The 12,969-nt window shown below is 40.5% G+C and overlaps 1 protein-coding gene across 1 annotated transcript; it reads left to right on the forward strand.

Annotated features, from left to right (window-relative positions):
• Positions 1-446: 446 nt before the first annotated feature.
• Positions 447-12,077, forward strand: LOC306804835 (inactive pancreatic lipase-related protein 1-like). Its single transcript, XM_079311940.1, has 13 exons — positions 447-890; positions 1,281-1,329; positions 2,089-2,243; positions 2,699-2,824; positions 4,774-4,908; positions 5,949-6,057; positions 7,193-7,312; positions 7,557-7,676; positions 9,102-9,220; positions 9,353-9,482; positions 10,430-10,541; positions 10,860-11,027; positions 11,951-12,077. Exons 2-13 carry the CDS (start codon positions 1,281-1,283, stop codon positions 12,012-12,014), a joined length of 1,407 nt encoding a protein of 468 aa, XP_079168066.1. The 5' UTR covers positions 447-890; the 3' UTR covers positions 12,015-12,077.
• Positions 12,078-12,969: the final 892 nt, after the last annotated feature.

Here is a 12,969-nt window from a genome sequence, read left to right on the forward strand (position 1 = left end):
GCTCTCCAAGGGGAGTCAGCTCAGGTCTCTTTTCTTCTTGAGTTCACTTGGAGCCTTCTCCCAGAGACAAACAGGTCCAAGGAGTTGCCAGACTTAGTCTTGTGCATTTGCACAGGCTGCTTTTCACCTTTTAGTTGATGTTTCTACTAGAACAACCTACAGAGCTTTGTAGCATTCCAGCCATATCCCAATGTCTGGGGGAATTCTGTATGTTATTTTTATATATTTCCAGTTAATCACTCAGAACTTCTCAAAGCCTGGGTTCCATGGGTGGTATAGAAAGGATCCCAGGGATTACACAGCTGTCCTTCTACATCCACTTATTTCAGCAAGGAAATTAAAGGATTGCCAGGAGAAGGTCAGACCCTTTCACTATGAGAAGAATATACCAAGCCCACTAAAAATCTTTCAAAAGGGATAAGCCCTCATCACAAACTCAGAAAACACAGGAGCATTTCACACCTGAAGTAATTTGATACAGGGCAAGGAATGGGATTTAAAAATGTTCTGGTTCCCTAACTCCCCCAGTAGATCTCCTACACCTCAACTATACAACATCAAAAATAAAAGCCTTCTCAGACAAGACAAGACACATAGATCCATATAATTCTCATTCATGGGCCACCCCTGATGAGCTGCTGCCTGGGAATTAAGAACCTCTGGAGCTCCAATCCTATTGTGGGATTCAGCTCACCAATTCAAAAATCTATGCCCATGGATTTTGGAGCTGTCAGAGAAACCAACCCTTAAAGTTATTTGCCGGCTTATCTATAAACCATAATCTGAAACAAATATTCCTATCTTTCTAGGAACATTCTCAAGGATAAAGCAGACTATAAAAAACACATGCAAAGTTTGCACATTAATGCCAGGAGCTCCAAGGCTGCAGAGTAAGTAGCTCAGGTCTGGGGTTTTTTCCTTGTATCTTGGCAGATTTGTGGCTTCTCACAGCCCAGGAGTGTGAAGGGGAATGGCATCTCATGTTCTCTAATCCTCTTGCTAATTCTAAAATAACTCCTATACATCTGATTAGAAGCATAGCCTCAAGAGGAAAAAAGTCACCCTGGATTTAAGCAATGCTTTTGTTTATTTATGGCCCCCAAGCCCTCGTGGAGCAAACACAGAGCTGACTCACACCTGGCTGGCACACAGCACTCAGGGGTACATCCTGCACAAACAGGCACTGTTCACCCTGAGAAAATTCAGCACCAGGGGGCTGAGTGTGCTTGATGAACGAGTGGGTTAGCAAATCCTAGCTGCTTCTTTTTCTACTATTCCAGATGCTTGGAATTTGGATTCTTGCCCTGTTTCTGCTCAGTGCAGCAGAAGGTAAGCATATGGGGTTAGTGTTTGTACTGCCTTTCTATGTTGCTGTGTTTTCCACCTATTTTCTAGGTGTCATTCTACACCCTAGTGCCTTAAAACTTACTAATTGAGGTGGATGTGGTTCACTTTTCCATACAGGAATGGTGAGATGAGAGTGTGCATATTGTCCTTCTTCTCCACTCTGGGATATCTGCCCTAGGAGTGAGCAAGAAAAGCTGATGTCTGTGTTTCCTGTCTCAGAACAAAGCTACTGCTCTACTAAACATGGGGAATTATTTCTTGCACTCTTATTAGTGATGGAAATAGAAAAAAAGCCAGGGCCAGGAGGCAGTCTAATGAGGGCATAGCTTTGCATTTAGCAGAAGACATTGGCTTGTGTAGGATAAGACTTCTCATGTGCAGTCAGCTGTTCAGCACAGTCTCGATTTATTGCAGAGTATCTGCAATATTTTGGCTTGGCATTAGGAGAAACCCATCAGCTGTCTCTGCCTTGGGCAAAGCAGCAGCTGAGGAAGGATACCCAAGGTATGGCACAGGAGAGGAACTCTTCTGAATACTTTAATGATGAGGAATAGGGTGGCTTCTCTCCTTGGGGCAAACTGCAGCCTCTCAACATCTGGGAAAGGGCAACTGCTGGTCTTGGCTTTCTGTAAAGTCTGGGATTTTCAAGGGGAACAAAGATCCCCAGAGAAGCCATGCTAAGAGTTCTGACTGCTCCATTTCCCTGCTCATTCACACATTGTTTTGGTCTCCATGCTACAGGGGATGAAGTTTGCTTTGAGAGGCTTGGGTGCTTCACAGATGATATGCCATGGTCTGGGACTACAGAAAGGCCAGTCCACAAATTACCCTGGAAACCAGAGAGCATAGACACTCAATTCCTCCTGTACACTAGAGAAAACATGGATGGCTTTCAAGTAAGAACCTCTGTGGTTTGAACATTAGTGAATCACATGTAAAAATTGTTAATAAACACAGACTTCAGCTGTGTTCCTAAAAAGTGTTGAAAAGTGTTAAAAATTGGCCAAACATCCACTTTATTCAAAAGATCACCTCTTCCAGCTCCTTAGCAGGATCCCCACTGAGAACTACTGGGAAACAGAGTATTTTGGGGTTTTTTTTTTCCCACAGATAAAATCAAAACATGCTGAAGTCTTGTCTGCTCTAAAATAGGTGTCAAACTTGCTTCCAATGGAAATACACATCAGCCTTGCAGATGAGTTCAGCATTGCATAACTTTTAAACACCTACACAGATAAGCACAGTTCAGGTCTTTGCAATTTTGAAAACTTATTTACAGAAAGCAGATTTAAAGGTCTGTTAAGTTCTTATCTATGCTAATTTAATTATTTTTTAATTTACATTAATGTAGGAGGTGTCTGCTATTGATAAGTCGACAATCGAGGTCTCAAATTTTAATGCAAGCAGGAAGACCAAATTTATTGTACATGGATTTGTAGACAATGGAGAAGAAAACTGGCTGTCAGACATGTGCAAGGTAGGTACCAAAGGGACACCCTTAGTTTGCATTTATAAACACATTCATATGAATTGTCTGTTTTTCTCTATTTCTAACCAATTTTTATCATGGTATTTGTAGTGATAAGAAAGGAAAAAAATAATTCACATTTTCAGGTTGTTACAAAATGGAATATGTAGCTTTGCATCTTGAAGAAATAATGAAGTAAAATGCATTCAGCTTTTCTCTGCAGTGCAGTGAGTGACAAGAAGATTTGACTCACTAAGTGCCCTTTTCTTGGCAAAAAGAACACAAACCCTGGAGCAAGATGCTGGCTAGGGCTGGGTGATTCCAGAAATAACTGCAGACTCATGGCTCCTGCATCCTATTTCTCCAACCCAGAGAAGGTTTCTCTTGTGGAAGCTCTATCAGGAAGGTTTGGGCTGCCACGTGGGCTGGCCATTACCAAAAGCAATAAAAAGACATAAAAATGAGCATCCAAAAGGCACCTCAAGGGGAGCATTTCAAACAAAGCTTTCCATCTAGGACTTGCTATGAGCACTGAATGCAGTAAAGCACTCTGCTTTATTGATTTTTGTGCTAATTCCACAAATTATTTCTTAACCCTGTCCCTATGCAATTCCAGCTTGCGGTTTTCTCAAGTCCTCTAAACATGTTTTTAATTGCAGCTGGAGCTAAGGAAAGCCCCTAGTCATGCAGCACAGAACAAAATACCAATTGAGGGCATTTTCAGGATAAGGTTTTTCAAGCATTAACACAACTACCATCTCTAAAAATAATGTATTCCTATTTTACTTATGTGAACACTATGAGGAACAATGTGAAACTAAAAATCAATGCATTTTGTGTTTATTGCATCCCCATTGCCTGCTTCATTTTGGTGCTAGATCAAAAGAAAAGAAAAATGATGGATGATTGTTGGATTTGTCTGGTAATAATTTGTTTAAAGCACTAGAAGCAGACTGATGTTTCTACAATTATCTGTCTTATATTTTGCACTCTTAAAATAGAGGTTTGTTTCCTGGAATTTCACAATCAATGAGATAAATCACAGTTTTTTAAGCTTAAATCCACTTGATCAATTTTCCAGAATGTAGAGGCATGAGATAAAACCTTAAATTCATTTATTACAGCAGCCTCTGTTTTACCAATACTCTAGTTTATATTTAGAAACAAATTGGTCTCAGTGAATCTTTTCAATAAAGAGTGGAGCAAAGGGGATTGTGAATACATTGATCCTCTTATGTGTATCTGTTACTTGCTTTCCTTCCCATTAAGCAATAATCCTATCTGCATATTGAGTTTTAGCTCTTCTAGCTTGGTCACAGACATTTTATTGCCTTTTTTGTCCTTTGTCTGTTGTTGCCATATATTTAAGCTGCTAAAACAGAATATTTTTAGCCAAACAATCCAGCTCAATGGAGAACAGTAAAGCTTCTGATTCTATGGCAAAGTCTCTGCCTGCAGATACATATTTCCAAATAAAGCCATAAATCCAAAATGAACACCAACAGTTTATACACCATCTTATAAAACAGTCTTTCTCAAAAGTCTGCATCAGAAAACAACACTTGACTTTTACTATCAAAAATATTCTAATTGAATTTGAGTTACAGTAGTACTTTTAAATCACTGAAGTGAATAGGTGCATGAGCAGAGCTCTTATTTAGTGTTACATAGCAAATTTGGTTGAAAATAAAAATTGAAAGTTTCATTATTGATACTGTTTTTCTTTCTGTAAAAAAACTGTTCTGGGTATTTGAAATGGTTCCTGCATTACATATCACCCTCTTTCAGCATGGTGTGGTCACACAAACCCCTCTGAGCACACATCCATGCTACAGCTTTGCTTTTCAGATCATTCTCATCCAAGTTCACACAAGATTCAGCAGCTGAGCCAGAATGACCCACATGAACTGATCCCATACTGTATTTACCATGGCTTTCACTTTTGTTTCACCAAACAGAAAATGCTCACTGTGGAAGATGTGAACTGCATCTGTGTGAGCTGGAAGAAAGGTGCATTGTGTCAGTACACCCAGGCATCCAACAACATCCGTGTCGTGGGCGCTGAAATCGCTTATTTTGTAGATGTTCTCACGGTAAGTCTGCTGTTTCTAAAGCTGTAGCTGTAACACTGGTTTGAAAGAAATACAGCTCTGGAGCTTTCACAAATGTGGATATAACCAGCAGAAAATATTGTCCTCAACTTCACAATCAGTTACACTGAAAACAAACTTTTTTTTTTTTTTTTTTTTTTTTTTTTTTTTTTTTTTTTTAAGGAGTGTATTGTGTGATAGCAGCAGGGCTTGCCAACTTAAGGAGAGGAAATTTACAAGACATTCTCAGTACAGCCAAAGAGTTACTCTGTAGATGTTAACAAATGCAATGTAAAACTTTAAATATACAGAAATAATGGAAATGGCAAACTTCTTTTTCATGGAGACAGAACCTACCAAAATGTACCAAAGAGCTCTCAAGAAAATCAGCTGGGGACAAGCAGGACCCAGCAGCTGCCCCATGGAAAGCTGTGGTGGACAGTGCCCAAACCTACAGGAGATGCCCCCTTTTGCAGCCAGCTTCACACTTAAATATGAAGTGAAGCTTGGTCTGAAGCCTCTCTTAATGGAATTGCTTTCAACACACATTGTCCATAAAAGAGCTATAAATAACTAAAACCAGAGAGTGTGCTGGGTCTAGCAGTGCTCTGAGCCACCTCTCACTGTCCACATCTGCACTGCAGCTACTGAATTCCTGCCCAAAAAGGCTGAAGGCATCTCTCATCCCAAGCCCTCCCCAGCTGTGCCTGGTGTTTAACCTGCCAGGTGTAACTCAGAGTTCCTGCCTGGCCTGTTCGTGCAAGCCAGACAAGCATCCTGTGAATCCTGTGAATCTGGAAGGACACAGAGCCCCTCAGGACTCCTGACAGAGCTGTCTGGAGTCATAGCAACCTCCAAACCAGGGCAGCAGCTGAACAGGGAGATTTGCAAAATCTGTGTTGGACCGAACTGGCAAAGAGATGCTGAAATCCTATAGGAGTTCCTGAGTCAGCAGGAAAATGAAAAGTGATTCTGCAGCCCCTTTCAAGCCTTCCCTGTTGCTGATGAGCCAGCCATGGCTGTGTTTATTGCTGTCTTGTCAGGATGAGTATGGATACTCCCCAGCTGACGTGCACATCATTGGGCACAGCCTGGGGGCACACGCTGCTGGCGAGGCCGGCCGGAGGCGCCCGGGCATTGGCAGAATAACTGGTAACTAATCATTACCAAAATAATATCAAAATAATTATTAATTGATTACTTAGCAATCAATAATCATCATCATCATCAGTAGTGACTGCATCCACACTCACACCAGAGGCACCAAACAAAACCCTGCTGTTCTCTTTCCCTTGTGATTCCACCTGTTGGCTGCAGTGCAGTCAGGGCCAATTGGAATATTCTGGAACTCAGCCCTTTCACACTGTACCCCAAGGTGAAGGGCTGTGCCAAGTGGGGGAAAGAGTGTGATAATTATTTTGCTTGCACACGTGTTACACAGCAAAGGGATTGATTATTTTTAACGTGTTCAGCACTTCCAGAGGTTAAAGCTGTGGGTTTGATCTTATCCACCAGGCAGGCAATGCCAAGGGCATTGTGCATTAAGCAGAGTGGCCTTTCATGCATAAAAGACAATTTCAGACATTATTAACAAAACCCTTTTCAATTCTTATTTTTCCTCAGGGATTTCAGGCTAGGTAAAATTTGGACTAATAGTCTACAAAATTCAGTTTAAAAGCAAACCCAAAATATGCTGCCTAGGGACAAGAAGAGATGCAAGTATAAGGCAGCAAAAACCTGTGCAATTTGCAAGACTTTACAGGCATCCGAAATTGCTGTGGCAATTTGGGAAGCACATTGATTCCATTTTCTGCTAAGTTCAAAAGCAAAGCTCATTGCTTCAAAACTAGATGTTTTTCCCAAAATCTGATTGGAGCCTGATGCAGGCAGGCAGGTTTCAACACCTCCAAGCAGGTGAGGTGCTATCAGCACAAAATCCTCTGAGTACTCTCAAGGGACTCTAGAAACCACACAGATGACTCAGTTACTTGGGATGCAGACACAGTAACCTCAGTTTAAGCAATGTTATTAAGGAAAAGTTCAAATAAATAAAAAAGTTAATGCCAAGTATTGGCATTCAATATTGGTGCAAGTATGTAAAGCAGTAAAATTTAATAGGCTTCTCACAGGTGACTTCCTGGGAGAAAAGCCCTCATCCTCATTTTATATTACTTAGATATAAGGAACCATCGTCCATATTCATTATATACAATCAAGCAATGATATAAAAAATGTTTCTACACCTACATCTCTTTATTTATGCATGACACTACTCTTTTTCTCTCAGGACTGGACCCTGCACAACCTTATTTTCAAGGCACTCCAACTGAAGTCAGACTGGATAAATCTGATGCAGATTTTGTTGACGTTATCCACACAGACTCAGCTCCCACAATCCCCAACTTAGGTGAGCATGCAGCTCTGCTGTTCTGATTATTTATTATTTACTCTACTGAATTATTTATGCCCTGTGGCACTTAAGTGTTCTGATTGTTCACCGAGGCTGTTGTGCTGTGGCAGGACAGAACAAATTCACTTTGGTCACTAACAGCTCCTGTCCTAAAACACTGTGCACAAGCCTGAAGCCAGCAGTTACAGGTGTGAGACAACATTAATTTAAAACATACTTACCTCTGTTTCAAATGCTGCAGGTTTTGGCATCAGCCCAGCTATAGGACATATTGACTTTTATCCCAATGGAGGGGAGCAGATGCCTGGGTGTGACAAGAATGCTATTTCACAGATTGTGGATCTCGATGGCATCTGGGAAGGTAAGTGTGCTGTTTGCATTACAAATTCACAGGAAGGCCACCCCTCAAAGTGTAGCCACTTATCTTTTCTTAATTCAGGTGTTTTACATTAGCTTTTGGTGCATCCATCAGCAATGGCAGCTGCAGGCTGCAGTGAAACTGTTAAAATGCCCAAAACACTTTTCCAGAGCTTATTAAAAAATAAACAAGGCAAGGGGGTTGCCTCTGGAAAATGTGTTTCCTCTGAAGGATCTAATGTCAGAAACAAAAGTTGCTGGAGTTGTGCCAAAAATTTCGAAGGGTCTTTAGCAATACATTGCATTTAGTGTCTAATTGCCCAGCAGCACTGGTGGAACTGGGCAAAGATGTTCACAGCTACTCCTGGGAGAGTGTCTTCAGATGAAATCCTTCAGAGATAGAGCAATTAATTTGATTCCTTGTTAAATTACAGATTACAATCAGAGCTGCACTGAAGTCATGTCATTGTGTCTATTTTTAGGCAGCTAAAAAAAAGATTGGCACAGAGTTGTTCAAATACACCATTCTTTATTGTTTTACGTGGTTCTAATAAAATCTCAACATGTCAGAGGACTCCTATGTATCTTTCTAAAATTAAATTGCACGTAAAACATAAATAAAAACCCCAAAGTTTTATGCTGTGGAGATTTTTCAGTACATTATCTGAGCTCTTTCTTACACTACTGCAAACACCTTAAACTCTGGGAATCCATTACTGGTTTGTGATAGCTAGCTAGCCTTTTGCTCCAGGTTTTATTCAATGCAGCTGGAGGCTTTGCTTTTTCATTCTCCCTCCTGCTTTTTTTTTTTTTTTTTTTTTTTTAATATAGTAAACTTGTTATCAATAATGGGGAATTAAAGCACAAAGAAATAACTGCATAGTATATGGTCTTCTTTTTAACCTAAAGTCAGGAAAATACAGGCAACACAAAGGAAAATAATATATTCATTATTTTAATTTCAAGAGTCTCCCTTTCTTATGCACCCCCCAAATAATAATAATTTTGTTTCGAAGCCCTCAGCTGGAGCAAATCAGCACTGCCCTAGGAAGTTCACTATTAAATACTTTTCATTTGGTTTTCTTTTGTTATGATAATGAAACTGTTGCCTACAATAGACCTGTTTCAGGCAGCTCTGGTTTCTATTGTTAAACTCGGTCAGATTGCCTGAATAAGTGTTTTTTGAGGGGCAGGGGCTGGGCTGAGCTGCACAGTCGGTCTGCACAAAGCATTTCAAGTTTGCATTTTATACCTGTTGAGCCAGTGACATTCCTTAGGGCCTGAGTGCATCAGAAGCAAACAAGGCTCCAACCTTATGTTTGATTTTTGGTGAGGCTTTTGGGGAGGAATGATGCATGAAAATGGCCTGGGTTTCTATCCTTGAGTGGGGAGAGAAAATGAGAATTAACCTGGGGGCATCTTTCCATAGGAACTCGGGACTTTGTGGCTTGCAATCACTTGAGGAGTTACAAGTACTACTCTGACAGTATCGTGTACCCTGATGGATTTTTGGGTTACCCCTGTGCTTCCTATGATCTGTTTCAATCAGTAAGTACTTCTCAAAGCTTTGGGATGGACCCTGTTGAAAACATTATTAAAAATTTATCCTTTGACTAATTTTTTTTTCTTTTCCTTGGCTGGCTGGGTAATGTTATTAATAGCAATATTTGTTTTCACTAGGGAAACTGTTTCCCATGCCCAGAAGATGGATGCCCAAATATGGGTCACTATGCAGACAAATTCAAGGACAAATACAAAAATGATTTTGTGAAGCTCTACCTGAATACTGGAGAGGCCAGGGATTTTCCTCGTGAGTTTTGAATGCTTCCCTTGCTACATATTCTTTGTAAAAGTTTTATTTTCCTGTTTGACAGTTAACAGATGAACAGATCTCATCACAGCACAAGGTCTCTTCTGTTCTTCATTCCTTTTCCTCTTTTGCTCCACACTAATGCCAGTTTGAGGCCCTACAGTACAAGAAATTTGCTGACAAACTCTAGTGGAGGTTACTGAGATATTTACTGGATTGCAAGGTTCAAGGAGAAGGGAGGAGAGACAATGCACAGAAGTTACAGAAAGGGAATTTCTTATTAACTAGCATAAAAATTACAGTCACACTGGCAGTGTTAAATGCAGGAAGAGGAGCCCAGGGAAGCTGGGAATTCCCCATCACTGGAGATGCCAAAAACTCCATTTGACAAAGGCCAAAAAGAAGCTGGTTTCAGACCTGGATGGACAGGATGACCTTTACAACCTCAGTTATCCTAAACACCAGCTCTCACAACACACTGCTTAGTTTGCCCTTGTAAAAACCAGAATCTTGTTGAGCTCCTTTTGCTAATTGCACACTAAAAGGAAGTTCCCACCCACAAAAGTTATTTTCCTGGAACTGCAGAATTTTTTTGTGCTGCTTAGATCCTGTATCTCTATTTATCCCTAACACCCCTTTATTTCCAGCTTGACTGTATAAAAACCTTCATGGCCAAAATGCTGAGACCCATATCATATTTGCTATGATATGGTCTTTTTTTTTCTTTTTTTTTCCTCTCCCAGAAAGTAACACAAATGTCTTCTATTTATCATGTTGGTCTCATTAGGACATAACAACAGATTTGACTCACTGGTGTTTTGTATCTTCTGCTCTCAACTGTACTGTACAGAGAGAAAACAAACAAAAAAAAATCAACCTAGAATTTGGTATTTTGGGGACTGTTTCTCCCAGGGTACAGTCTAAGTCACTGTATTTCTTCTGTGTAGTTTGGAGGTACAAAGTAACCGTGACCCTCTCTGGAAAGAGCAAAGTAAAAGGATATGTGAATGTTGCCCTGTATGGCAGTGATGGGAACACAAAGCAGTACCAGATTACCAAGTAAGTTAAAAATTCAACAGGGAAGAAACTTTTCTTCTAGAACTCTTAATTTGTATTTGTAATTAATAATTCTGCTTAAATTGATCTTATGAAGAGAGAAACAAAAAGGCAGCATATCAGGCCCAGCTGACTTTGCTGCCTCTGAAAAACAGTGATTTGGGATGAATTACATCAGAAATCTGGCAATAATGTTTCTACCATATAATAGGATAAATATTGTCTCTGCTTTATTTCTACCTTCTTGCCACTACAGCAGAGCCTTTGACTCTGGTAATTAAAAGTTGCCATGCCTCATCCATAAAATGCTGTTTTTCACAGGGGTACCCTCAAACCAGATGACACTTACACAGCCTATATTGATGCAGAAGTTAATGTAGGAGAAGTTACCAAGGTTAAATTTCTTTGGAACAACAACTGGATAAACCCAACTTTTCCTAAACTGGGAGCTGCAACTATTACAGTAGAAGCTGGAGAAACTAGAAAAGTGTAAGTATATCCATTGTGAAAATCTTGTATGTTACTGGAAAAGATAGGTGACAAAATTATAAGTGGACTGGAAGCCTCTTCACAAGAAAAGCTATTTAAGGCATTGAAAGGAAAAGATTCTCAAGGAAACCTTTTCTTTCCTTCCTTTCAAGACACTGTTCATCCATAGTTCTATTCACTATTACTTCAACCCTTTGCCTTAAACTGAAAATCTCTCCATGCTTTAGAAGAGCAAACTTTCTGTATAATCCCTTGGGTGAGAAAAATTAATGCTGGCTTGGATTTTCAGCATCATTCTTGCCAAACTCCTGTTGTCCACACAAACAGATTATTTGTGGGTCTGATTCACTGTCAGCTGGAACCAGCCAAGTATTCCATTGGTGTTGGTGACCCCTAAGGTCATGATTGACTAAAAAGGATGGTGATAATAAACCCACCCTCCCGATGAGGAACACTAACACTTGGAGCATGCACTGAAATATATATAGAAATATATGAAACTGAGGGAAAGAGGCTAAAGCAGCACTTGAACTCACCTTAAAGCAAAGGTCCTAAGTCTGGTTGTAGTTTCCAGTCACTCAAGCACTTTGCTGACAAAGTGTATTTTTGTAGATCAGAACTCACCCTTCTACTGACTTGTGGCCTTTGCACAAGTAGTTGTGGCCAACTCTACAGAGATGGCAGCACAAAATCTGGGGAAAACCCCAAAACTGTAACATTAAAGTAAGGTGGGCAATGAAGCAGGATGAACACAGTCTATCAGTGCTTTCCCCAGCAGTAATATTTCAGATTTAGAAGCTCAGAGTTTTTTCCATTCAGCTGTCTGAAATGACAAATCAGACTATGTTAACATAAAAATGAATCCACTGGTACAATTTCAACAGCTGCCGACAGCTCAAGGTGCTTCCATTTGCTTTCTCCAGGTACCATTTCTGTGGCTCTGAGACTGTGAGGGAGGATATTCTGCAAACCCTGACTGCCTGCTGACAGCACCTTCAGATCCCCAAATCCTTGCTACCAATAAAAGCTACTCAGGCATAAACCACTGGAATCTGCAGCTGTGGTACTGATGGTGTGTGTTGTTTGGGTGGGGTTTTGCTGGTTTGGGAAACAGAGTTTAGCTCAGTGGATACCTCTCTGTAGACAGAATTTTTAGAGCTTTAGGAGTGAATGTGCCAAAGCCCATTGAAGAATTCAGCCTGTTTCAAAATAATTTCAAACAAGAGGAAAGGGGACAGGTAGCAGAAAGAAATTAATTCTGTCACCATGCCATCCTGCCTCATGTCCCTCAGGGTTCTCAGGGGGCTTTGTCTCCTCTGCTGCCAGAGGAAGCTCCTCCTCACTGTGAAACCTCACAGAGCTGCTGGGGACCTGCTGCTCCACAGATCTACTGCTCCTGGGGACCTCCTCTCAGTTTCTCCTGAGGTTCCCCAGACTGGGAACTCTGCTCTTTCTGTGTTTCTGGTGACCTTTCCTCACCCAGAACATCCTGTCCTGAAGGACATCAGCCCCCCAGAAAGGCTTTAGATTCTGTGCAGTGGTGGAGATGGAAACCAAATTATTTTGTGCTGGACCACTACTTTTCTAGTATAGGGATAAAAAAAAGTAGGTTCATGTTTGTTTTTTGGTGTTTTTTTTTTTTTTTTTTTTTTAATTGAGTGCATTCTGCCAGCTCTAACAGGGTGATGGGAAGGAGATAGGGGATGTAAATAATAGACAAAGAACCATCAGCACTGAAGATTAGCAACCCATGAGCATGCTCTGGGCTGAAGTAAGTTCTTTATATAAAAGCCAAAGTGTTCCTTGCTTTAACACAACTGAAGAGAGTATCCACCAGCAATTTCACTTTTAGTCAGAGACATGCAGGCTTGCTTTTATGTTTAAAAACCTTCTCAAATGCACTTCTGCTTCTTCCCCAGATGAAAAGGTACTCTTTGATTTA

The sequence above is a fragment of the Erithacus rubecula genome (genome assembly GCF_903797595.1).
Source record: "Erithacus rubecula genome assembly, chromosome: 9".
Lineage (NCBI taxonomy): Eukaryota > Metazoa > Chordata > Aves > Passeriformes > Muscicapidae > Erithacus > Erithacus rubecula.

Coding starts and splice junctions, on each gene's coding strand:
- LOC306804835 (XM_079311940.1), top strand. CDS start 1,281: ATGCTTGGAATTTGGATTCTTGCCCTGTTTCTGCTCAGTGCAGCAGAA. Junction 2,244..2,698: donor AAAACATGGATGGCTTTCAA/GTAAGAACCTCT, acceptor ACATTAATGTAG/GAGGTGTCTGCTATTGATAA. Junction 7,677..9,101: donor TCTCGATGGCATCTGGGAAG/GTAAGTGTGCTG, acceptor ATCTTTCCATAG/GAACTCGGGACTTTGTGGCT.